At 37.6% G+C, this 24,452-nt stretch overlaps 1 protein-coding gene across 2 annotated transcripts in view; it reads left to right on the forward strand.

Moving 5' to 3' along the window:
• The window catches only part of ANGPT1 (angiopoietin 1), a 230,262-nt gene that overhangs the window by 192,828 nt on the left and 12,982 nt on the right, over positions 1-24,452 (forward strand). For both annotated transcript variants that reach the window (XM_004580678.3, XM_004580679.3), the window contains exon 7: positions 3,804-3,970. In XM_004580678.3, the coding sequence (XP_004580735.1) occupies positions 3,804-3,970 (167 nt within the window). The remainder of the gene's footprint in view (positions 1-3,803; positions 3,971-24,452) is intronic.

Raw genomic sequence — 24,452 nt, forward strand, 5'->3', positions numbered from 1 at the left:
TTGATTCATTGGAGTCAAGCATATTCCCTCTACCATAAAGCACTCTGGGAAAGCACTTTGGGAAAGTGTACAAAACATAACTTTGGTTTCTAGAGGATGATTTTTCTGCTTTCTTTCCAATTGCTTCTTTTTTTCCCCCTGAAAGAATGAAAAGCTACGTATAAGGAAAGAGTATTTATTTTCAGTCACTTGATTGCTGGCCTGCAGGCTGAGCTGGGGATGGAGGCGTTTCTAAGAATGACTCTACGCTGCTGATCCATTCCTGGGGTTTGCCTCAGATCACACTTCTCCCTGGGGAAGCTTGGGAGTTTTATCCACACAATGCTTTCAACAGCAGGGAAATATGTGACCCAAAACTTAACACTTCATCATTCCCAGCCTCTTTATTCACATTCAGTCCAATTGCTGACTCCCGGGTCCGTGGTCACATAGAAAAGGGAATTGTCAAGTGGTTACAGGGAGTTTTGACATGTCCAAACTACCGAGAGATTCAGGGAAAAAACCCGCTGGTGTTTATCCTCCCAAGAGCTGATGTGATGGAGAAAGAGCTAACTCTGACTTTTCAGCTCTGTACGCAGGGATCTTCTCCCTGGTGTGTAGCACCAGCTGCCACAGGTACACATCCACAATTGTACTGCTTTCTGCTACTGTGGAATTTTGACTAAGTGTGCCTTGAGCATCTGAAACATGGAAAGAAGCAGCCACTAGAGGACCAGTTTCAATGAGTTCTACGTGTTGGTGCTGAGCGGCAGGACTCGTCTCCAGTAGCATCTATACCCAGTCCATTCTGCACAAGGCATCTTCAGTGAATCAAGGAACTAAGTTAAACTTGTGCTGCAGTAAAAGTGTGCATACAAATATGAATATATTTTATTTGAGCTTTAAATATACAAATATTTCTTTTTACCCATTTTAGAAAATATATTTGTGTACCTATTTGCAATGCAGAGCAATAGAAAAAAGGGAGAGTCAAAGAGACATTTCTGTGACCTGCTTGTTCAGTCCCATTGTCTACAACACACTCTGGGCAGGGCAGAATCCCTCTCAATTTCCCACATTGGCATCAGGGGCCCAGATATGTAGGCCACCATCTACTTACTGCCTGCCCAGGTTTCTTAGCAGAAACCTGGACAAAGACCTAGAAATGCTAGGTCTAGAACTGGTTCTCATATATGGTGTACTGGTGTTGAAAGCCACTGTGCACAAAACCAGTGCCTCTTCAAGCACTGATGTTATATTTATGATGGAAATATTTAAAATACCTTATTCTAGCTGTTTAAGCTTATTTATTTATTTACTTATTTATTTTCACTCGAAATGCAGAGTTACAGAAAGAGAGAAAGAGAGCAAGAAAGAGGGCTCTTCCATCTGTTGGTTCACTTCCCAAATGGCCTCAATGGCTACAGCTGAGCTGATCTGAAGCCAGGAATCAAGAGCTTCTTTTGGATCTCTCACACTGGTGGAGGGGCCAAGGACTTGAGCCGTCCTCTGCTGCTTTCTCTGATCATAATGAGAGCTGGAGTGGAAGTTCAGCCACTGGAACATGAACTGGTGCCCATATGGGGTGCTGGCAGCACAAGTGGACACTTGTCCTCTCTGTGATGGTGTTGACCTCCTCCTCCTTTTCTTCCTCCTCCTTCTTCTGTCTTTCTCCTCCTCCTCCTTCTCCAGCTTCTTCAAGAAAAATACACAGTACATTATCTGTACTCACTCTGTACAATAGAGCACCAGAAATTCTTTCTCTTATCTAATTATAACTTTGTATGTATTTATCAAATATTCTCCATTTCTCTGTACTCCCTGGTAACCACCTTCTATGGGAGTAAGTTTTAGTTGTTCACCTTGTTGAGTAAGCCTAGGCATTCAAATTAAAAAACCTTTCTTTCCCGTTTGTTAACTAATCCTCATAGCATATCACAGATGCAATAAGGACATAAATGATTTTGTTTTGAAACACTAGATATCTTTCTTAAATAATTCATTAGGTAGCAGCAATGGTACGTAAGTATACTTAATGCATATTTTGTATAGCCTATGCATCTAAACATTTCAAAGAAGAAATAAAGAACAGAATGGTGACACAATAAAGAAGAAAGCAGTGAAGAACATGTCATATTTATAATTCTAGAAAACTGACACATATATATGGTTTGAAATGAAGCAATGGTTTTCAAAATTCTGTGATGTGAATTGATAAAATAAGGATGTCTGTAATTATTTCAGTCTGTCTCTCATGTTTCTTAATATAGATAAGACCTACATTATAAAGTACCTCAATTGACCATCTTTGTGAGTCATCAGAGTGTACTCTATGATAACTGCACATGGTATTCTAGATATTAGTGCACACAAGACAAATTTGGCAGCTTATACTGACATGATTGACTATGCAGGACTCTCAAATGCTTTGACTTAGTTTGGAGCCAAAATATTTGTTTTATAAGCAAAACTCTGTTATTATGATATTATTAAACTTCTTAAGAAACATTTCCTTTAAGCACAACACTATGGGCTTTTAGGTTACTTCCCTTAATAATACAGCCAGCTGATGGAGTGTTGCCTGCCTTACCCGAATCTTTGTCTCTCCCTACTTCACACTCCCCTTCTCCCTCTCTGGTTTTTTCTTTGAACCTCATGAACACTCACTGAAAGCTCAGGGTATACCAGTTCAGTTTTTGAGGCCTCACTACTACAGTACAACTACTATCAGGGAGTTCACAATCTGGTCATTACAATGAAATTGTTTGTTAACTGCACTGAAACAGCTGAGGATGACACTAGTATTTGTGTCCCTGCAACCATGTGAGACACAAAAGAAGCTCCTGGTTCCTGATTTTGGCATGGCCCAGTCCTGGTCATTGCAGTCATCTGGGAGAGTAAACCAATGGATGAAAGAGTTCTCTCTCTCTCTCATTCTGTAACTATTCCTTTCAAATAAATAAAATAAATCTTTTAAAAAAATCGAATTAAACTCCAGGTATTACCAAGAAGTGATTTCTGAATTCACTGTGCATACCTAAACTCTAAAATGCCAACCATTAATAGTTTTGTTTTGCTTTTAATTTTCCTATCATTAGTATCTCCAACATTCAGATTTAACTTTTTTCCTGGAGACTTCTTTCTTCCTGCCATCTCTCAAGTGAACAATTTGAATATTTAACAGTTATGACTAGAATTGCCCAAGAGAACAAGAGAATCATGGTGAGACTGAAACGCAAAGCAGGCAATGCAGGGTCACTAACTGGCTTTTGTAAGTCCCTTTTCTGCTCTAAAAGTCAAATGTGTGAGTAGGGCATTCTAGCTGATGGTGGTACGGATTTAAAAGCTTGCTTTTTAATATCTTTCAAGATATAAATGGTGAAGCTGCTACAGTTAAAGGTCAAGTGTAAAGTTGTTACAGGAACATAATTAGAATTGTGAATGCTAACAATACTGCTAAATGATTTGCTTGACGGTACTCTGACAGTAATATATAGAGGAAAGTTTAAATAACATTCACAATATCACATTAACTAGTAGAAAACATTTTGAAAAGTGAACTTTGAATGTTTCTTGGTTAAAACTATCAAAATTTATTTAAACCACAAATGCCACATTAATGCAGATTTGGATAATAAATTGTTATTATGATAAAAGTTAAAACTGAGTCGTGATAGAGACAAAATAGCATAAAAATTGTTGAAGTAAGTCAACAATTGGCAAAAATGCATGAAATTGTATTATTATTTGGAACAAAATTAAATGCTGAAATCAGAAAGAGTTTCACTCTAAAGAAACAACTGCATCTCTCTCTTTCTTCCCAGGGTTTTGGAAATCCCTCTGGTGAATATTGGCTGGGGAATGAGTTTATTTTTGCCATAACCAGTCAGAGACAGTACACACTAAGGATTGAGTTAATGGATTGGGAAGGAAACCGGGCCTATTCACAATATGACAGGTTCCACATAGGAAATGAGAAGCAAAACTACAGGTAAGTAATGTCTAAATGCCCTGCTCAATAACCTTTGGTCTAACCATTTGACAATTTTAGGGGAAGGGTGTGAAAACATTAAATAGCAACAAAAAAAAATCATTCTTCAAAATGAAAATTACTTTGTCTAGGCCTATGACAAAGAGATCAACAGCAACCTGCAAAATTTTCTAAAATGTTTTAAATTTAGCTTTCATAGACTGATCCCCTTTCATGTTGGCCCAAATTCTAGGGGATAGAAAGTGGAATCCAGTTTAATTTCACTGTTCTTGTGGTACTATTATTATGGTGAAAGTACAAGGAATTTATAGCAAGCAATAACAGAGATGATATTGGTTCAAAATAGTAACTTTTCTCTTCTAGAAGCAAAATTTCATTTTCATCTCACTTGCCCCTTTAAAATAGATTTTCAAATGTCTTAAAAGTGACAATAGTAAAATTAAGTATTTGTAAGTGATCTAATTGAAAGAGAAGATGGAGAGGCATTTAGAGACAATATTTGGTAATGAACATGAAGGCCAAAAATTCAAATGCATAACTAAAGATGTAAAAATAAACTATATACTCAATCAAAATCATGTTTGATTCTTGTTTTCCTCATTAAGTAGCTTGTGTATTAGGAAAAAATGACAGGAATAGGACTAAGCAAATAGCATGGTGCTCATTCCACAAACACTCTGCACTTCCCTGTTCCAGGAACTCCGTTAAGCACTGACTGCTTATTTGACAGTCAGTGTTGAGGTCTCTGGTCTTACCTTCCCGTCAGGTCACTGAGAAAGTGACCAACATTCTTTGAGACTAGGAGATGTATTTGAATGGCTTTTGTATCACTAACTACTACAAATGGCAAATCCTTAACTCTGTGTAGCTCAGTTTCATAATCAGTACATTTAGAGCCATAATTCACTTTAGCTCTCGATATTGTAGCTATTATGGATTTATAAACACAGTGCCTGACGTAGATTACGATGATAGTAACCATAGCTTTGTGTTTTTCTTCCAACAGTGTAGTTATCTCCTTGTTCAGTTGTTTCTATTGCTTATTTGTCTTCTCACAACATATAATTCTCTCACGGTTTCTATCTGCGTCTTTTTCATGGCACAAGTCATTGTATTTTAATTGCTTATGTATAGGATTGGCTCCTTCGAGATATAATAATCATTCTCTTGACAAATAGGGATGATATCACCACAATTGAGGACAAAAACTAAATCTGAAAAGTTGAACTTTCATGGGTGGAGTGGGGTGGGGTGGGGGGTCCACGGTATATTTAATGGCAACTCAAGAAACCAAAGAAGAGACATTTCTAAAATGCAATGAAGTGTAAGAAGAAGTGTTTCCAAGGAGGTCAATATTTTGAGAATTTTATAACAAGGAAAAACCACTGTAAAACATCAGGGGGTGCTCTTATGTAAATGTTTTGAATTGAAACTTGAAACTATATGAAACTTGGTTAATGTTAGGCATCCTGACAATAGGATGAGCAAATAATTCCTTTAGTCTTTTTCTAGGCTTCTGAAGAATTTGCTTTGGTTCCACTCCAGAATGTCTCTTGGTTCTCATAGTGTGTGTGTGTGTGTAGTGTGTAAATGTGCATGTTTGTATGTGTGTACATGTGTAAAGCCCCAGTAATGGTAGTGGGATGGAGATTATTGAGCAAGGCTGGAAGGACGATTGGATTCTTCATTAGACCTTAGGGTGTATGGTGTGAATGCCATCCTAGTATCTTCTGGAGGAAGGAAGCTTACCTCCTGTTCACAAAAGCCCATGGACCCACTGAACATGCCCAATACCTGTGAAATTTTGCATCCTCACCAACAAGTCTTTTCTAGAATGAGGCACTCATCCTTCAGTTGGGAAGTCAGCACTTATCAAAATGTAAGGCCTGCTGGTGGAAGATTAGCTAAAGTAAGCTTTCTATAAAATTATGCCATTCACTCTTTCAATGAAAGTGTAGCAAAGGTTGAAACAGAAAAGCTAAGTTCTGGTGGTTTTTTTACCTCCCCGTAGCATTACCCTATCTCAGTTGTTGTAGGTTATTTGGGGAATAAATTAGTGAGTTTTTTGTGTCTCTGTCAGTGTGTCTGTCTTTGTTGCTCAAATAAATAAAAATATTAATTTAAAAGTAAAAAATAAAACTTTTTAAGTACTCTTAACCCATGCTGATTAAAAGTAACTGCAGTAAATGGACAGGCAGGCTTACAAAATTTTATTGTATCAATGATAAGTTTGCTAAGAGTCACAGCTGAATTTAGAAAAGTATAAATTAAAATTATATATATTATTGATTTGAAAAGCAGAGTTACCTAGAGAGAGAAAGATAGACTGAGAATGAGAGAGAAGTTTGATCCACTGGTTCACTCCCCAAACAGCTGAAAGAACCAGGTATGGCCCAATCCAAGGCCAGGAAAAGGCAGTCCATCCTAGATGCTCACATGTGTGACATCGATACAAGTAGGAATCTTAACAATTTAAGAGATATTCCTGTGATGGCTTAACGTGTGTAAATAATATTATCAATACTCATGGAGTTTTTGCAGGGAATGCAAGTATTAATGGAGTATAGTCAGCATTACAACAAGGAAGGTTTGGATAAGTTAGCTGGAAGTTGCATCCACTGGATAAGTATTGGTCAGCTTGTGAAGGATCTTAATGGTAGACTTTGGCTTCAAGATATTTGAACATTATTGAAATACATAAAGAGGTATCGAGTCTGTTGGAAAAATCAACGCAACCATAGTGTGGAAGATCTACAAATAAAGCCAGGAAATCTCTGTAATAGTGTGGGTGTTAGATGACAAGTATCTGGATAATACTACTTCCCTAGAGGAGATATTTAATAATTTCACATTGATTGTGCATTCTTTCACATGATATGTTTATCATATCACTACACTCTCACATTATTGTTTTTTTATATTTATATTCTCTTGAGTTCTATAGATTACTTTCTGTCTGAAAAAATATATATAATTCAAAATTTCCTTAGAGAATAAAAAAATATATATTCATCACAGACACATTGTGTTGTTGAAAGCATTTAGGATTGAGAAAGGTGAGGCGATATATAGAAAACAGCTACAGAGTAGAGAGAAAGTCAGACTCATTCCAGGTTGGGGCTTGCTCTATTTGAAGATGAAACGAACAGTGGCTGCCCACGATTGATGTTCAGTGCTGTGATTGACTGTGACTTAACTATTGTTACAAAGGCAGATTACAACATTGGGCTTTATGCACAGAAATTAGTTTGCAGCCCATCACATAAGGATTCAAGAATACTGGTATGGAGATCAATTCAGCTTAAACACTAAGATTCTTTAATTCACTGGCTCACTTCCCAGTGGCCACAGTGACTAGAACTGAGCAGATCTGAAGCTTAGAGACAGCAGTTTCTTACACATCTCCCCCATGGGTGCAGAAGAGCCCTGGCCAGAACCAGAGCTAGATCAGAAATAGAGCAGCTGTGACTTGAACTAGTGCCCATATGGGATGGCACCACAGGGCAGAGGATTAGCCCCTGCCCCATATCACTAAGTCATAAAAATTAGGATTTACCATTTGGAAATAAATTTAGTTGTGTGAAAGGTGTTAAAAAATCTCATGAATAGTTTCTGTTCTTAAAAAACTATGCATAATTTCAAAGTTGGTTTCAGCAAAATTGAAGTTACCTTTTAATCCTAGTTTCATTAACTTTTTGAAGCCTCCTGTACCATTTTTAGGTATATTAAAAAAGAAAACCAAATGAAAACTTTTTCCTTAATCCTAGAATGACAAAATCTTAGTGCTATTTCTAATTTTATTAGAAGTTGATTTTCCATGTGATTTTCTTCTTCAGTTGGTTTCCTAAGATTACTTTTAACTCTGTTGATTAAATTATATAATTTATCACAGATACTACAATTGGCCTTTCCTTAATTAATAGAAAATTGTATTAGTTAAGTTGAATGATAATATTTATTTATAATGCATGTGTTATAATTGCAATCTATGAGTCATTGACTGATTTAATCAGAAGAAAGTGTTTTGAAGAGATGAAACCAACAGAAAACAACAAAACCCATGCGATATAGTTTCCGCTGATCTTTGTTGGTGAAGTGTGTCTCTTCCAGACAATAAACAGATGGGTTTTGTTTTTAAATCCAGTCTACCAATCTATGACATTCGATTGAGCTTACGCCATTTACATTCAGAATTTAATATGTATGGGTGGTACTTTGGTCCTGTCATTTTAGGAATGCGTTGTTCATTGGTTTAGTATTCTGTTGTCATTTTACTGGGATGTTCTTCACATTTGCCTTTGGTTTTGGTAGGTGCTATTCCTCTTCTCTGTCAAGAGACCATCTTGAAGTATCATTTGTAGGGCAGGTTTGGAAGAGGCAAATTCTTTTAGCTTTTCTTTACTGTGGAAGAATTTTATTTCATTTTCAAAGACAAAAGAAAGCTTTGCTGGATATGTTATCCTAGGCCGACAATTTTTTTCTTTTAGAATCTGGAACTTGTCACTCCATTCTCTTCTTGCCTGTAGAGTTTCCTGTGAGAGGTTTCCTGTGAGCTTAATTGGCATTCCTTTATATGTCAATTGATTTTTTTCACATGCACATTTAAGGATCTTTTTCTTATGTTCAATTGAAGAGAGCTTGCTTATCATATGTCATGGTGAAGATCACTTTTGATCAAGCCTGTTGGGAGTTTGTTGCCCCTCCTGGATCTTGTTTCCCAATTCTTTCTCCAGATTAGGGAAATTTTCCTTTATTATTTCATTAAATACATTTGCAAACTCAGCTTCTCTTTCTGCACCTTCTGGGACTCCCATAACTCTTATATTTGGCCTCTTAATAGTGTCTTTCAATTCTTGAATACTTTTTTTGGCCTGATCTAGCTCTGCCTCCAGCTTTTTCTTTGCTTCCCCCTGATGACAGGAAATATCTTCCAATTCTGAGATTCTTTCTTTTGCTTGCTTCATTCTGTTTTGGAGACTCTCCACTGTACCTTTAATTTGCTCTACTGTGTTCTTAATTTATGATACACCAGCCTTGATTTGCTTTGTTGCTTCCTTAAATTCTTTGAACATCATTCTTTGCATGAGCATCTCATTGTTGATCAGAATCTTTAAAATGACTCATGGATTCTGTGTCCCCCATTTTCTCGATGTCTTCCTCAGTTAACTCTGAGGTTGGCATAGGGTTTTGCTCCTTTGCAGGGGAGTTTTCGGTAATAATCATTGTGCCTTTGTCTCTTCTTTTGCTCTTGATCATTGTACTTCTGGTTAGCAGAGTCTTCTCCTTGGGGCAGGTTTCTAAGCTGTGTCAGCCACAGGTCTACAATGCGATTTTACTTATTGCAGTTGGTACACAACTTTTTCCTTGCAGCCACTTGTGCCACAACCTCCAGCAAGTTCCAGGTCTGGGTTGTTATGTCAGATTTCCATGGTGGTCTCCACAGCCCCAGCCCCTGGCTCACCACTCTCCACCTCCTGTGATAAAGTGCTGAGGCTGCACTGATGTCTCTGCAACCTTTCTCCCACTCCTGGTTGGAACAGGTCCCAGGATTAGAGAGACACCAGGTGTCCTATATAATTAGGTTGTTGGTGGAGCTGATCTTTTCAGAACCTATTGGACGTTAGGTCTGGGTGCCACACGGACCTATTTTGACTGGTAAGATGCCACAGTCAGTATTATTTTCCTGCAGGACAAGAGCAACCCAAAATCTAGCTTGGACTTCTATTTTCAGATAATTTCTCCAGTTTGAGAGATGTGTTATTTTTATTTAGACCGTGATTTATTTTGTGTCTTCTTTCTAAAACATAGACTTTTTTTTACATTAACAACACTTATTTTACTCTATTTTTAACTGACATTAAATATTCTTGAGGGAAAACACTTTCTGTTTTTTCACAGAAAAAGTCTTACAATGTCACTGTGTACCTTCCCCAGGTCTTCTAAGTGTTTTGAAACTCTCTGGACATGAAAGCAGGCTTATGCCAGTTACCAGAATTTGTATATTTTGCAGCCTGACAAAAAGCTTGTTAGCTCTAAGGATTCCCAGAGGTTTCCTGGTACAGGATTAGTAATGCTAAACTCAGAGAACTGTTATGCTGTAAACATACAGGTTGGCCTCCATTGCTTTACCCAGCTAGCACTGCCTGCAGGAGAAAGTGCAAGGGAGGTGGTGTGATCATTGCTGTGGGTTCCCTGGTGCTATCCACCACAGAAGAGATGAGACTCTAGGTTCACTGAACTACATGTTATTGTAGAAAAAAAAATGACTTCGTATATTTCAGTAAAGTCATATATGTGTATATTCATGTATGTGTATATTCATGTATGTGCTGCATGTGTGCAGCGGGATAGAGGAGCAGGGGGATAGCACATCAGCAGACAGGTAATCACAGCGCCAAGAACACGGTTTCCTAAAAACAACGATAAGCATGGGGCAACCGTTTAACAAAATGGTTAGAGGCTACTTGGGATGCCCACCTCCCATTTGAAGGGTTTGGGTTCAAGTGTGAGTTCTTTGTCTGATTGCAACTTTTTTGTTAATGGATATGCTGGGAGGAAGTGGATGCCAGCTCAGGCACTTGGGTTTCTGCTACCAACATGGGAGACCTGTCTGAGATCCAAGCTGCTTGTTTCATATGACCCAGCTCTGTTTCAAGGATTTAGGGAGTGAGCAAACAAAAGGAAGACTCTATGTGTGTGTGTGTGTGTGTGTGTGTGTGTGTGTGTGTCCTCTATTTCTCTACCTTTCAAACACATAAAATTAAATAACAACTTTTTAAAATGCAAATGAAAAGGAACCCTGGCATATTTGAGGAGGTTGAGAAACCTTGCATGCAGTGGCCTGAATTGATGCGAAAATAGTCATTAAAATTCAGAGTTGGAGTGGAAGAGGGAGCAGCTTGTGTAAGGGTTTAGACGTATCACATAGCATGATGTGTTAGGCAAGTTACAAGTAGACAGGTGTTACCTAAACATAGAGCTCCAAGGGGAATGAACGGAGAGTTAAGAGCAAAGGCGCAGACAACTAGCAGCGAGTGGAAGACAGGACTGATACTGGTGGACGTTCAGAGAGCAGTCCCTTTGAAATGTCTTCTCCTCACGTTGCTTTCCCTCCTCACAATTTCTATGACTTGTTTTACTCGTTAACTATGCCTACAACACCATACAAGACATTTAATGAAACAACATTATAAAACTCCACACCGATCCTTGAAGAGTGTACTGCCTTTTCCTGATCTGATTTTCTCTTTGAAGTCTTTGATTTTCTCTGTGGGTAAAGGACCCCTTCTGTGTACTTCTCTTTATCACAGTCCTCACACTCCAAGGGCTGGAATTATACATTCACCTCTGTTAGGCCAAGGGCCTCTGCAAAATACTTGCCATGTTTTTGGAAAAGGCACACTACTTAATAAATAAATAACCTACATGCCTTTAGATGTTTATTTTTGGCAATTTTCATGAAAGATTTTTAATAAAACACTGTGCAATTTATCTTCTTCTTTATTATTTCATTTTATGACACAATTTCATAGGTTCTGGGATTCCCCTGACCCCTCCCCAGCTCCTCCCCCCATATTGAATTCCTCCATATTGTTACATTAGTACAGATCATAACCAGTCATGATTCCTTCATTGCGGGCATGGACCATGCAGAGTCCAGTATCTCATTGTCCAGACATATTGGAGATATGGAGATCTGATAGGGAATGGTTGACCTCGGAGTTCTCAGCCTACAAAGACACTCCAATTCCCTGGAATCTCCTTGGCAGTTGGAATATAGTCCTTGGTGAGGATCCAGAAGTCTCCAGGGTTGGGATTCCAGCCTCCTCCTGTCCACCTGCTCCACTCTGGGGTTCCCCCTGCTCTGAATGCAATTTATCTTCTCAGGTTGCTGCTTGCATAGAATCACTTTGCCAATTTATTCATGTGTAGACGCCCCTGTTTCTTTTACCTTTTCTAGCAAGCAATATGCAAGAATTTTCCTATCATATAATTTCTAGCAAGTAAAAGAAAGTAATAATAAAATAGACACAACATTTAGCTTGTTAATTTCTCCTTTAATGGAATATAGCTTGCTTTCAAATACATAGCTTTAGTAAAAACATTTTCTTATAAGGTATTATAATTCTCTTGAAATTTGGGTTAATATCCATTCACTTCTCTAGCAAGCTAGCAAATGTTGATGCTGCTATTGTTTCCCTGAACCTGTACCAGTTCCTTCTAAACTTGATAGTAGATACATTCAATAAGAATGTTCATTTAAAAAGTATGTCTCTTCTTAGCATTAATTTTATTATTCCATGGTACAGTTCCACAGGCTCCAGGATTTGCCTTCTCCCCACCTCAAATCTCCACCCACCCACCCATCCCCACTTATCATTATAATAGTATAGTCCTTCACAATCAGTCATAAGTCCATCATTCTGTTCTTTAAGTGTATCCTGATATTATAGGCATGGACAGTCTTTCTAAGTTCCACATCTGAGGTTCTTATATTGATAGAGGACTCAAGTATCTCAAGTCTACCAAATAAGCCCAGCAGATGCTAATTCAGAAGTGAACTTTTGGTAACAAAATCAGATACCATTCATGGTATTCTTATGGGGTTAATGGTTTACAAGAAGGAAGCAAACGTGGGCTATACTGGATTGTTTCAGTCTGTGTCCAGTTTTTTTCTGGCTTTTTTTGATCAAGGAAATGTATCTACACACAAACATACATAGATAGATAGGTAGATAGATAGATAGATAGATAGATAGATAGATAGATATAGATAGATAGATAGATTTATTTTATTTGAAAGTCAGAGTTACAGGAAGAGAGGAAGAGAGGACATCTAGAGAGATCTCCCATCTGCTGGTTCACTCCCCAAATAGCGACAATTGTTAGAGGTGGGCCAACTGAAGCCAGGAGCTTCTTTCGGGTCTCTCACATAGGTTCAGGGACCCAAGACCTTGCAACCTCCTCCACTTTAGGCAATAAGCAGGGAGCTGGATTGAAAACAGAGCACCTGAGACTCAAAATCAGTGCCCATATGGGATCCTTGGCACTGCAGGCAAAGGATTATCCAGCTTTCCCACTGCACCAGGTCCCATGGATCTTTACAATAATATGATGGAGCTATGAACCTTGATTCTAGAATAATGAGGAAATACAGAATTTTTCTTATAGTTATGCATGATTCTACTCCACACTCATAATCTCTGTAAGAAATCTTGAGATTGAGCTCCTATTTGTCACTAAAGAAATATGATCAATTCTATCTAGGTTGAGTGTTGATAGGTTGCAGTGGAGGAGATAAAAGGGTGCCAAGAAGGCTTCATAAAGGAATACCCTGGTTGTTGTGAAATGAAATTGAAGGTTTTCCAGGCAAGTACGGAAAGCACTGGCCAAAGGAAAGAATGAGTTGAGATTCCAGTCAGAGAAAGCAATGCAGACAAAAACAGAGGTGGGCGCCTCTAAATAAGAGAACAGCAAATATCTTGTATGTAAAAGTTCATTGCACTACAGATAACCCAGGGCCATAATCAGTGATCAGGAGTTTGGACTCTATTTCATGCTAATTGTGGAGAGAAATAAGCACACTGATGATTTTGGTCAACAGAAGAATCTGCTTATTCACACAGCGGAGTCTTATTTGCAGGCCATATAGCAACACATTGTCCAAGCACAACAAGAGAAAGTATTTCCTCTTTGCAGGAGGCCTCAGACAAGGCCTCTCCGTGGTTTCTAGCATGCTGCTCTCCTTTTCCACCCTGTCTTCCCCCAGGGGATGCTGGAAATCAACTTTCTTGTTGTTCTTAAAACAGAAATAAATATAAGAACAAACCTACTTCCCTTAAGTCTTTTATACCAAAACCTACCAGTTTCAATAAGTTTACAAGGTCCTGATTTTTTTTTTTTTTTTTTTTTTTTGTAGTAAAAGCAAAACCCGTAAACCCTCTGAGGGGACCATTGGCTTAGTCTTCTAGGCATCAGGAGAGATTACATCAGTGAACCACCCTCTCAGAGCTGGCTCTGTTGGCCACACAGGACCCCATGGGAACTGAAGTATGTTTACAGGGCTGTATCTTTACAGGGGTCTTAGTGTCACAAAATTCATTCTCGCACTCAATTGTTTGATGTGTCTCTAGAAGAGGGGAGGAATACTGGAAGAGTAATTTATGAAACTAAAACAGACAGTTACTATCATAGGCACTTCTAAACTTTGGAAACCTGATATTATTGCAGAATTCATTTAAGATGTGCTGTAGATGCATTCTCTTGACACTACCCAATGACACCTAGCAATAATAGTGTATCAGGTTACTGTTTTGCTGAAGGAAGAATTTAGCACGCGTCTTGAACATATGCAAGCTTCATGGCTGGCAGAGAGAACACTGAGAACTGAATTTTACTGGGGCATTGAAGCAGAAGTCACTACTAACCTTCCTTGTATCAACAGCTTGAGAAGAGCTGCATGGCTGATAAACTCAGTTCATTAAAAATGCCGCATTATATTGATATTTATACATGAAAGGAGAGAATCAAAAATGCATACTGTAAACAATTTAAATGAATTCAAACCAGTATACAATTTTATAATGAGACCTAATATCCAAACCAATCCCAAGAATGAAATAACAAAACATACTAACAATAAAACATTTGTAATTGGATATTAATTTTCATTATGAATACCAAATTGTATACTGACTTTTAGCCCACTTAAATTTTTATGATATACATTTTGAATGATCTCCTTTCATGCATAAATATGAATATAATGTGGAAACTTGTTAAAATGAGTTTTTCGCTAAGTTCAGAAGAATGCTTACCTTAAACTCGGCAGACAGAAAGAATGTAACTCTGATTTCCTGTTGTTTGTACCTCGTATTCTTCTTACTTTGTATGGAAGAATATGTTTCTAAGAGTATGGTGTTTTATTGCCATCAGACATTTGGTTCATTTTATCTTTAATTTTCTTGCTTCTTGCCTATCTTCGTGTCTTTATTAGCTGTGGCTCTCATTATTCCATCATTCTCAGCATCCTTACTTATATTTATACAAGGGGCACCTCAGAATTTGTGGAAAAACGGAATTACTTAATTTCACAAAAATATTAGAAGAATATTGGTTTTGTAGAGGCCGTTTACAGAGAATGCAACTGAGGATCATAAAAATGAAGAACTGATTGAAACCCAAAACATTGAACTCCAAATTTTGTTATATTCTGCTAATTTTAAGGTACCTGTCTAGTATGATCTTGTCCTTTAGAAGCTAATTTATTTACTTTATGGATGTAGAGAAGAGGAAAAGACAAGAATTCTAAACAATGACTTTATTGTCAGTTCTTTCACTTGTACTTCTTCAACAAATCATTTATATCTGCTTGATCTTTACCTTTTAGGTATATTTTCCTCTATTGTATCCTTAATTCTTCATTAGTAAAACTGTGTATTTTAAATTAATTTAATATTATTATTCATACTCTCCTTTCTGTCAAAACTTCTTTTGACTTTTTTCTTCTACTAATAGATTTATATTTGGACTGTGGATCATGGTTATACAATGGAGTCTTGGGCACTTTGCTACACGTATTTTTCTGACATTTTTCACAAATTCATTGATACGCTATTGCAAAAAAATCTATTTGCTTATAGAAAATTGAGTGATAAACTATACCCTAAGATGAGTAAAGGTCTTGCACATAATGACACAAACTTAATAGAGCCTCTTTCACAGAAATCATAATCCTAATATCTAGTATTATAAAACAAATGTTCTACCATCTGAAAGTGAGCACAAAACTTTTGACCGAGTCAAAAAATAAATACACAGGCTTCCAAAGAATCTACCAGAATGGGTGCTGGTATAGAAATAGTTTTCTGCATGAAAGTTAATGTTTTCTTTTCTCATTTAAACTATTATTTATTTTAACTGGTTGGTCCATCAGCTATTTCTTCAAAACTCTCAGCAGCCACAAATTCCATACTCATTGAAGCTGTATTCCAATACAATTAGAACAGTCGCTGGTCATTAACAGACAAATCTCAAAAAAGAAAAAAAATCCATGGCCTTGAATTGGTAAACATGATTGTAACTATCCTTGAATTGAATAAGCCTGAACTTTGTTAATTTTTGACTCAATAAATATTTATTAAATTCTTTAGAAATTGGAGTTTAGAAAGATGGTTAGACATGAATATTTTTTCATTAGTTTACAGGCTAATGATGGAGATAAGGCACATACATATAGTGTTATTTTATATGCAAAATGAGACGTGTTGTAAGAGAAACAACTTCTCTGTTTAGAGAAGAAATAAGAGGGAAGGTTTCCTGTATAACAGTTGCACTGACCTTGAAGGATGATTAATTTCAGATTTGTGAAGATAGAAAGAGATGGCTTGAATAATGTAGTGGTTAATTATGAGCGAAGAATTGTCTTGGACAATCCTGGGTAAAAGAGGTCAAAATGTTACTACAAGATGATAACTTGAAAAAAAAAATACTAGCAAATATTATTTGGATATGGAAAACTTAACTATTTTGACAAATTCTAATTAAAAATTCAAACCCCCTCTTGACTCAGAAGAACTAACAGTTTTCACTTTAGTCAGGCTTTCCAGTGTTAGTACTTTTCACTGTAACAGGATTTCATTGTTATATTTACATATCTTTGTTTTGTGAAAAAAAATATACATAGCTTCAAATGCTAATGGGTACAAAAAAGAAAATATACTATCTTAGATGTGCAGTACCTCTAAGTGCTTCATCTGCTTTGTATCTCTTGATGTTTCCAACACATTCCAATGACCAATGGAATCACTTTTCCTTCTTGTTCTTTCTTAACATGAAGTAACCTGAAAATTTAGTTCTAGTTTGAATGTCACAGCCCTTGAACCTACAGCCTCCATATGCAATCTCCTCCACCAAACTTTCTGAGCACTTTAGAATTGTTGAAATTCCCCCTTCCCCTACAATATTAATCACGTGTATACCTTTCTTCTGAACCTCTCTTCACACCTCTTTTTTTTGTGTGTGTGGGGGGGTCCTCTTTCAAGAATCTGTGGAAAGGCTAACATTGTTTGCTCTGTGGAAAGATTGACAAGAAAAATAGTACATTTATTTTTGGTCAAAGATGCCAGCTGCAACTTGTGAACTCAGTGTTAACAGATAGGTCCCTCACTGGCGATGATGCGTGGCCCATTCAGTGGGGTGGGAGTAGGTGCTTAAATCAAAGAGAGCCCTCGAGCAGCAAACAAGACTCATAATCTTGTGGGGGAAGTTCTGTCAGATTGAGTCATTGCTACTAGGCTCTGAAAGCAAGCCATAGAGGTCATTTCGTATTTTCTTCAAGTAATTGAGAGAAAGACAAACTAGATCCAGATGGTAGTAGGGAGAGAGCTCAGAGCTCAAATAAGAATCTAGCCAGTTGTGAATATCCAAACCCTTAGAGTTCGACTCTCTGAGAGTCTGTCTACTGTTGAGAAGAGTGGAGGCTACACTTCAATTTGTCATACATACAACTCCCACTGCCTCAGATACTGAAAGAGTTTCTTAACCCCCTGAACACAGGAGCTGGAAAGCTGTAAGGAAAGTGGCAGTCTCCTGTGTAAGTAGACAAGGCTTAGGGAAGCTGGATTCCTACAATTGGGAACCCAGGTAAGGAAGAGAAAGTTAGAGCAACACGCAAGTATTACCTGCGGATATGTTGAAACTTGAACTTCTGTACTTAAACTCATTATTGTTCCATTTTCCTTAGGAAATATGAGGTTATCATCCTTCTAGCTACTGAAATCTACCAAGGCAAAGTTTCTCAGGGATGATCTAAAGCTAGTGACTGGTCTCAATGTACATCCATTTGTTTCTCCCGTAAAACACTAATTGAAAAATATTAAAATACTGGCCTATGTTATTGGCTCAAAATCATTCATAAATGTGTATGTGTTTTATGAAGTTACCTGTATTGAATCCTTTTGATGTTCATCTCAAACAATTCTTAGTAAAAATATATATATTGCGGGCCCGGCGCGATGCCGTACTGATTAAGGTCCTCACCTTGCACGCCCCGGGATCCCATATGACTGCCGGTTCTAATCCCGGCAGCTTCACTTCCCATCCAGCTCCCTGCTTGTGGCCTGGGAAAGCAGTCAAGGATAGCCCAAGGCCTTGGGACCCTGTACCCGCGTGGGAGACCTGGAAGATCTCCTGGCTTCAGGATTGGCTCAGCTCGGGCTGTTGCGGTCACTTGGGGAGTGAACCCTCAGACGAAAGATCTTCCTTTCTTTCTCTCCTCCTCTTTATGAATCCGCCTTTCCAATAAAAATAAATAAATCTTAAATATATATATATATCAAAGGATAAACATCATGACTCTACACTCTGGCTGCTTGTTTAGTGACATGTTAATTACATTCTCTGTAGTTTTTGTTTATTTTGTTCCTCTAGAGAGGGGTTTTGCTTTTAATCGCTTAACACAACATGTTTCATGCTAGCCACATCTATCCTGGCTGAGCATATGCGCCCAGTGTTCAGAGTCCTATGGCACTGTTTTGGGTTAAGTGTTTTCTGATGAATCACACTTCTTGTTCTCTTTCACCACAATTATACACAAAGTTAGCTACTCTTCAGTATATTGACTTTTCTTTAACTAGGCAAGGATCGTTTTGAACACCAATGAGCTGTGTAGAGAAATCCATGAATAGCTTGTTCTATAAGACAACTTTCAAAATTAGCCTGAAGTAATATTGGAACGCCCAGTTTCACTGTTCACTGTTCACAATTCTAATGCATTTCCTAAACTTATTTAGAATCACTTGACATCAATGAGACCAGTCCTTAATTTGCCTGTAACCAAAACCCTGCTACTGTTACTGACTTAGGGTCAGTAGCTGTGATCCTGTGCTAGCTGAATAGCTGCTAAGGAGAGAGAAGCCCTTGCTGATGGATAGAATGTGGTTCCTCACTAAACAGATTCTCCCAGAATCCTGTGGGATGCCACCACAACACATCTGTCCTCATTTGTAAATTTCACGAAGTAGTGTTGAAAATGTTGATTTTGAGAAATCCCATGTGTCTCCCAATGCAATAGAATGGCTGTCCAAGGAGTTATCTCCTTCACAATGGAACGTAAGCCATGCTTCTGTGATATGCTGAGGACACAGATGAGGGGCGATGAATGCTACCCTACATACATTACTTGAATTCTTCAATCAGGCTATAGTGGAAAAATCCATTGTTCTTCAAAACCTTCATCTCTTCAACACTTAGAGCCTTCCAGTCAGCATGTCTGTAGGATGACATGGCACAGCTTGGATCTCTGCTTCTGCTTCGAGTTTTAGTGATTTCTTCTCCAGGAAGGACCTAAGGAGATGCTTCTACAGCTTGTTATAATTTTTCTTTTAAAAATAATTTCAGTTGAATAATTTATCTAAAGGATGATTGCATTTTAATTTTGCTTTTATATATGTCTTGGTTATGCATGAGATACAGAATCCCTCAATAAAATGTAAGAACTCATAAATATTAGATGTAGCCTTTCTCACTTTATTTTGTGTGCATAATTCATCGGCATATGTTTGTATCCGGTGATGCCTGAGAAAACAAGTAGTAAGCCCAGGAATAAAAAGAAGCAAGAACGATACAGCACAGCATGTGAGGGCCTGTATACACATGTATATAATACACACATGTAAGCACATGCATTTTAAATTTGGGTTGAATAGGAAAGTAGTACTTGATTGATTTTCTTGAGTTCCTTACTAAATGAAACACAAAACAGATGAAACATGAGGCAGGCATTTTTTGATTGCTTTGGTTACTGATATTCTAGTATACTTTTGTTTGAAGTTTAAAGATGAGTCACACTTCTCGTTAATTTATTCAGTGTACATTAAGGCAACCTCTCTATCTCAAATCCTATTAATTCTTCTCTTAGAATTGTAGGAATTTAAAGATGGGTAAGATGTAATTTATATATGAAAGAACCCATGATTGATTATGTATATCAGATAAGGAAAAGATAATTAAATGAAGCAAATAGATACCATCATGAGGATTATTAGTTTAATGCACCTTGAGATGATATTTGAAATGAATCTTAAAGGATGAATAGCAGCTTAGCAATTATTCAAAACTGAGAAGGGCCTTCTAAGAGATGCATGAAAAAAAGACAGGTCATTGCTTTGAGGAGCAAATGATTGGATAGGGTGGGAGAACATTCTGTGTGTGTAAAAGGAAGAAAAAGGAAGGGGAGGGTGGGGCATAGGCAGCATTTGAGAAAGTTTACAGTGCACAAGGAGTAGACTTCAAAGGCCTTGTAAACCACAATGAGGAATTGATTTTATTCTTTAAGTGTCTCGGGGGACATCTGAGAGATTTTAACCCAAGTAGAGAGATGATGAGATGCGTGTTTTGAATGAACATATGGAGCACGGATTTTAAAAAGGGGAAGAAGCAGTGAGACCAGTTGCAAGACCTCTGCATTAAATCAGAGAAGACTTGCCATAGCTACAAATCTCACCTCTGACTATTAATCAAATGAAACCTTAAAAACGTCTCTTTGTTGGAGCTTTCAATTGACTGGGATGATACTCTGCTGGCTCAGTCTTCAGACCAGAGAGGGTATACCTAAGAAGCCGTTGAACTTGACTGGACAATAAGATGCTGGACTCTATGTTTGGTATATGCTTGCAATGAGGGAATCTCAACTGAACTTGAACTGTGGTTATGCAACAAGGTGGAGGAATCCACCATGGTGGGAGGGTTTGGGGAGGGGTGGGGAGAACCCAAGTACCTATGAAACTGTGTCACATAATACAATGTAATTAATGAATTAAAAATAATAAATAATTTAAAAATGTCTCTTTGTTCATGGAATAAAATAGCATACAGTAGTGGTGAGGTACATGCCAGTGATGGTTAGGAAAAGTCACTGGAAGCTTTCTGATCCTAAAATAACATCTGCATGCGCATTTAGAGATATGTCAGGCAATCTTCAATTCCATTACAACTGATAATATGTTCATAAAATATCTTCCAAATTGGGCCCCGCGGCATGGCCTAGCAGCTAAAGTCCTCGCCTTCAGCGCGCCGGGATCCCATACGGGCGCTGGTTCTAATCCCGGCAGCTCCACTTCCCATCCAGCTCCCTGCTTGTGGCCTGGGAAAGCAGTCGAGGTCAGCCCAAAGCCTTGGGACCCTGTACCCACGTGGGAGACCTGGAAGAGGTTCCTGGTTCCCGACTTCGGATTGGCGCACACCGGCCTGTTGCGGTTCACTTGGGGAGTGAATCATCGGATGGAAGATCTTCCTCTCTGTTTCTCCTCCTCTCTGTATGTCTGACTTTGTAATGAAAAATAAATAAATCTTAAAAATATATATCTTCCAAATGAAGTTGGTGAACCATATATAATGGCTTAGAAACAGATTGTATATTTATACATAAAATGATTTGTAAAACTCTATTTCAATTTGTACTTATTTATGAGGATAATTTATTTTTTTATTTATTTGAAAGACAGCATTACAAGCAGAAGGGGAGAGACAAAAGACAGAGATCTGCCTATTGCTTTACTGTCCAAATAAGCTTAATAGTCAGGGTAGAACAAGACCAAAACCAGGAGTTACCACTTCTTCTGGGCCTCTCACATTGGTTCAGGAGCCCAGGGAATTGGACCATCTTCTGCTGCTTTGTAATACACATTAGAACCTGCCTGGATCAGAAGTTGGAGCAACTGGGGTTTCAGCTGGCACCAATATGGTATGCTGGCATCCCTGTCAACATCTGTTCACTATGCCACAATGCCAACCTCAAAAAAAACCCCTCATTTTAAGGAACACAATTTGCCTGCATCCATTGCATCTGAGGAGAGATGAGTTGGGGCTGTAGGCAAGGGTTTTATGCATATTTTAATGCATTTATCTCTTACATGTACATTTTTAAATGTGTGCATATATTTACATACATGTGTATATACACATGGATAGTTAAAATGAATACTTTATCATATTTGGACTGGAAAACACAGTAAAATTATGTAAATTTTAAGAGTATGTATACTCAATGAGTTGTGGATTGATTCTTCCTTTTTTACTTTTTTCATTATTTTTATTTTTTGTCTATTTTTCTGAATTGGCAAATGCTTCATTTATATGATGTTGTAATCCATGAATACATTATAGAAATATCAGTCAAGCTAACTAACAAATCCAGCATCTCACCAATTTGTCATTTCTTTGTGCTGAGAATATTAAAATTCTATTTTCGCAGTAATTTTGAAAGCACAACACATTACTATTCAATGAAGTCACCACATCGTGTCATAGGCTGCCATACTTACTCTTGAGTTAAGAGATTTAAACACTTTGATTAGCATCTTTTCTTTCCCATTTCCTTCTCCTTCCTTATCATTGCTATAACCTCTAATAATTATCTTGCTTTCTGTTTCTGAGATTTGAGATTGACCTTTTAAAATCCATGTGCACGTTAGTCTTTCTGTGTTTGACTTCTTTCACTTAGCAGAATGTCAGAAATTTAATCCACATTTTTGTGAGTGGAAGCATTTTCTTAGTTGAATGACTGTGTAACATTTCACTGTGCATATTTTCTTTTGCCATTCATCCTTGAGGCATACTTCTGTTGGTTCCACTTTTTAGTTATTGTAAACAGTGCTGAAATGGTTGTGAAAATACAGACATCTGCTTGACACCCTGATCTCAGGGAAGTTTATATGTTGTTTGGGAATGCGAATCTGTACAGCTAACTTTGAAAAATAGTGTAAAATGTACTTCAAAACACTTCCAAGTCATTGCCATGTGACCTAGCAATCCCACTTCTGGAATCTGCACTTGACTTTGCTTTTGCAACTGTTACTGAGGAAAGAAGGGAAGCCATCACACATTTGAGAAAAGCCAAACAACCGAAATGGACTAGCCCTTGGTATCATGGACACACTGCGCAGGAACTCTCCCAGCCCCAGGGGAAAAAGAGATTTTTAGACTAGTAGAGTTGCAGCTACTTAATTTGGGAATGCTTCATCTTATTCCCCTGACTCTGATTCTGTGTTCACTAAACTAGCAACTTTGTTGTTTATGATTTGGCTTTCTGGAAATTCTCTCTGAGTAGACCATCAGACTTGGCCCACAAAATGCATCTAACTTGACTATAAATGGAGACCTGACAACATGTCTCCAGTGGATTTTATGTGCATCCCTGTCTCTGAGAAGCTAAAGACTTCCAGAAAGTGACCACATCAAACTTCAGGCCAGTCCTGGAGGTTGGTGAGTCCAACAGAACGCCATTTCCCAGAACTCACATTGGTGACCTGTCTGTCCTCCAGTTTTCCCCAGAGAAACTCTTCCCCAAGCAGGCTGGATGCAGCCTCAAGCATTCACTGACACTTAGAAACACATCTCTAATTCTGCATCTCCAGTGATGTTTGGCCTGCTTTTTAGGTTTTAAAATATTATAAACTTGTATTTGATTTTGCAGCTTAAGACAAAGCTGAAAGTTATTTTTACTAAAGCTATTCCCATTTTCTGTAAATAATTGAAGCTAACAAATCTTGATAAAGGTTTAGTTGTATCTTTTTGCTATAGCTTGAAATGTCTAAATACTTTAAAATATTTTGCACAAATATGCAACAAGTATAAAATATAAAATATTAGTGCAAAAACTATAAAATATAAAATATCATCAAACAGCACATATTAATAAGACATATACCAGCATATACCTAGGTGCACACAGAAGTCATATATTTATCTGTCATCAACCCATGGATCTACCTAGTTAGCTATCAATCAATAGTTCAATGTATTGATCAATCAATAATTGCTGAAAGACCATGGGTCTGAGTTCATGTTAGTTTCAAATAAAAACATTCCAAAAGAGTAAAGCAGGTCATTTATAGAATACCATACTTAAGATAAAAAAATTGGGATTCTGAATTTAAAGAATGTCACTATCATGTAAATCTTTCAGCTGCATGGATGTTTTGTCTGATTTCGTTTGCGGTTTAATGAAATGTGCAGAGCAGTGGATGGCACATAGCATGTTCTCTCTAGGAAATGCATAGAGATTAAGAGCTCAAGTTTTAGAGGACAGCACAGCTAAATTCCTGCTTACTTAGTTTCACTCCACCTTCTTATACAAATGGAGATAGTAACTCCTTGAACACATACTCATTATGAGAATGGAATGAAACAACACCTAATCTCAAATAGCAGTGTCAAGCATAGAGCAAGTTCTCATTGGTCAAGATTTATTATCTATATTGCTGTTAATAGTGTTTATCGCTTCATCAATAGCAGATATTAGTGTGGTTACATACTGTATCTATAACTAAAAGCCATGTTGATTAGATACTGATACCTATTATAATAAAAATAGCTTGTGTTTTTCTTGAGGTACTTGCATTGTTAGAGAATTGTGAGTTTGTGTATGCACAGTGAAAATATAATGCTTTACACACCATAGAGAATTCTTCTCTTTGTGATT

Source organism: Ochotona princeps, chromosome 9 (genome assembly GCF_030435755.1).
Source record: "Ochotona princeps isolate mOchPri1 chromosome 9, mOchPri1.hap1, whole genome shotgun sequence".
In the NCBI taxonomy this organism is placed as follows: Eukaryota; Metazoa; Chordata; class Mammalia; order Lagomorpha; family Ochotonidae; genus Ochotona; species Ochotona princeps.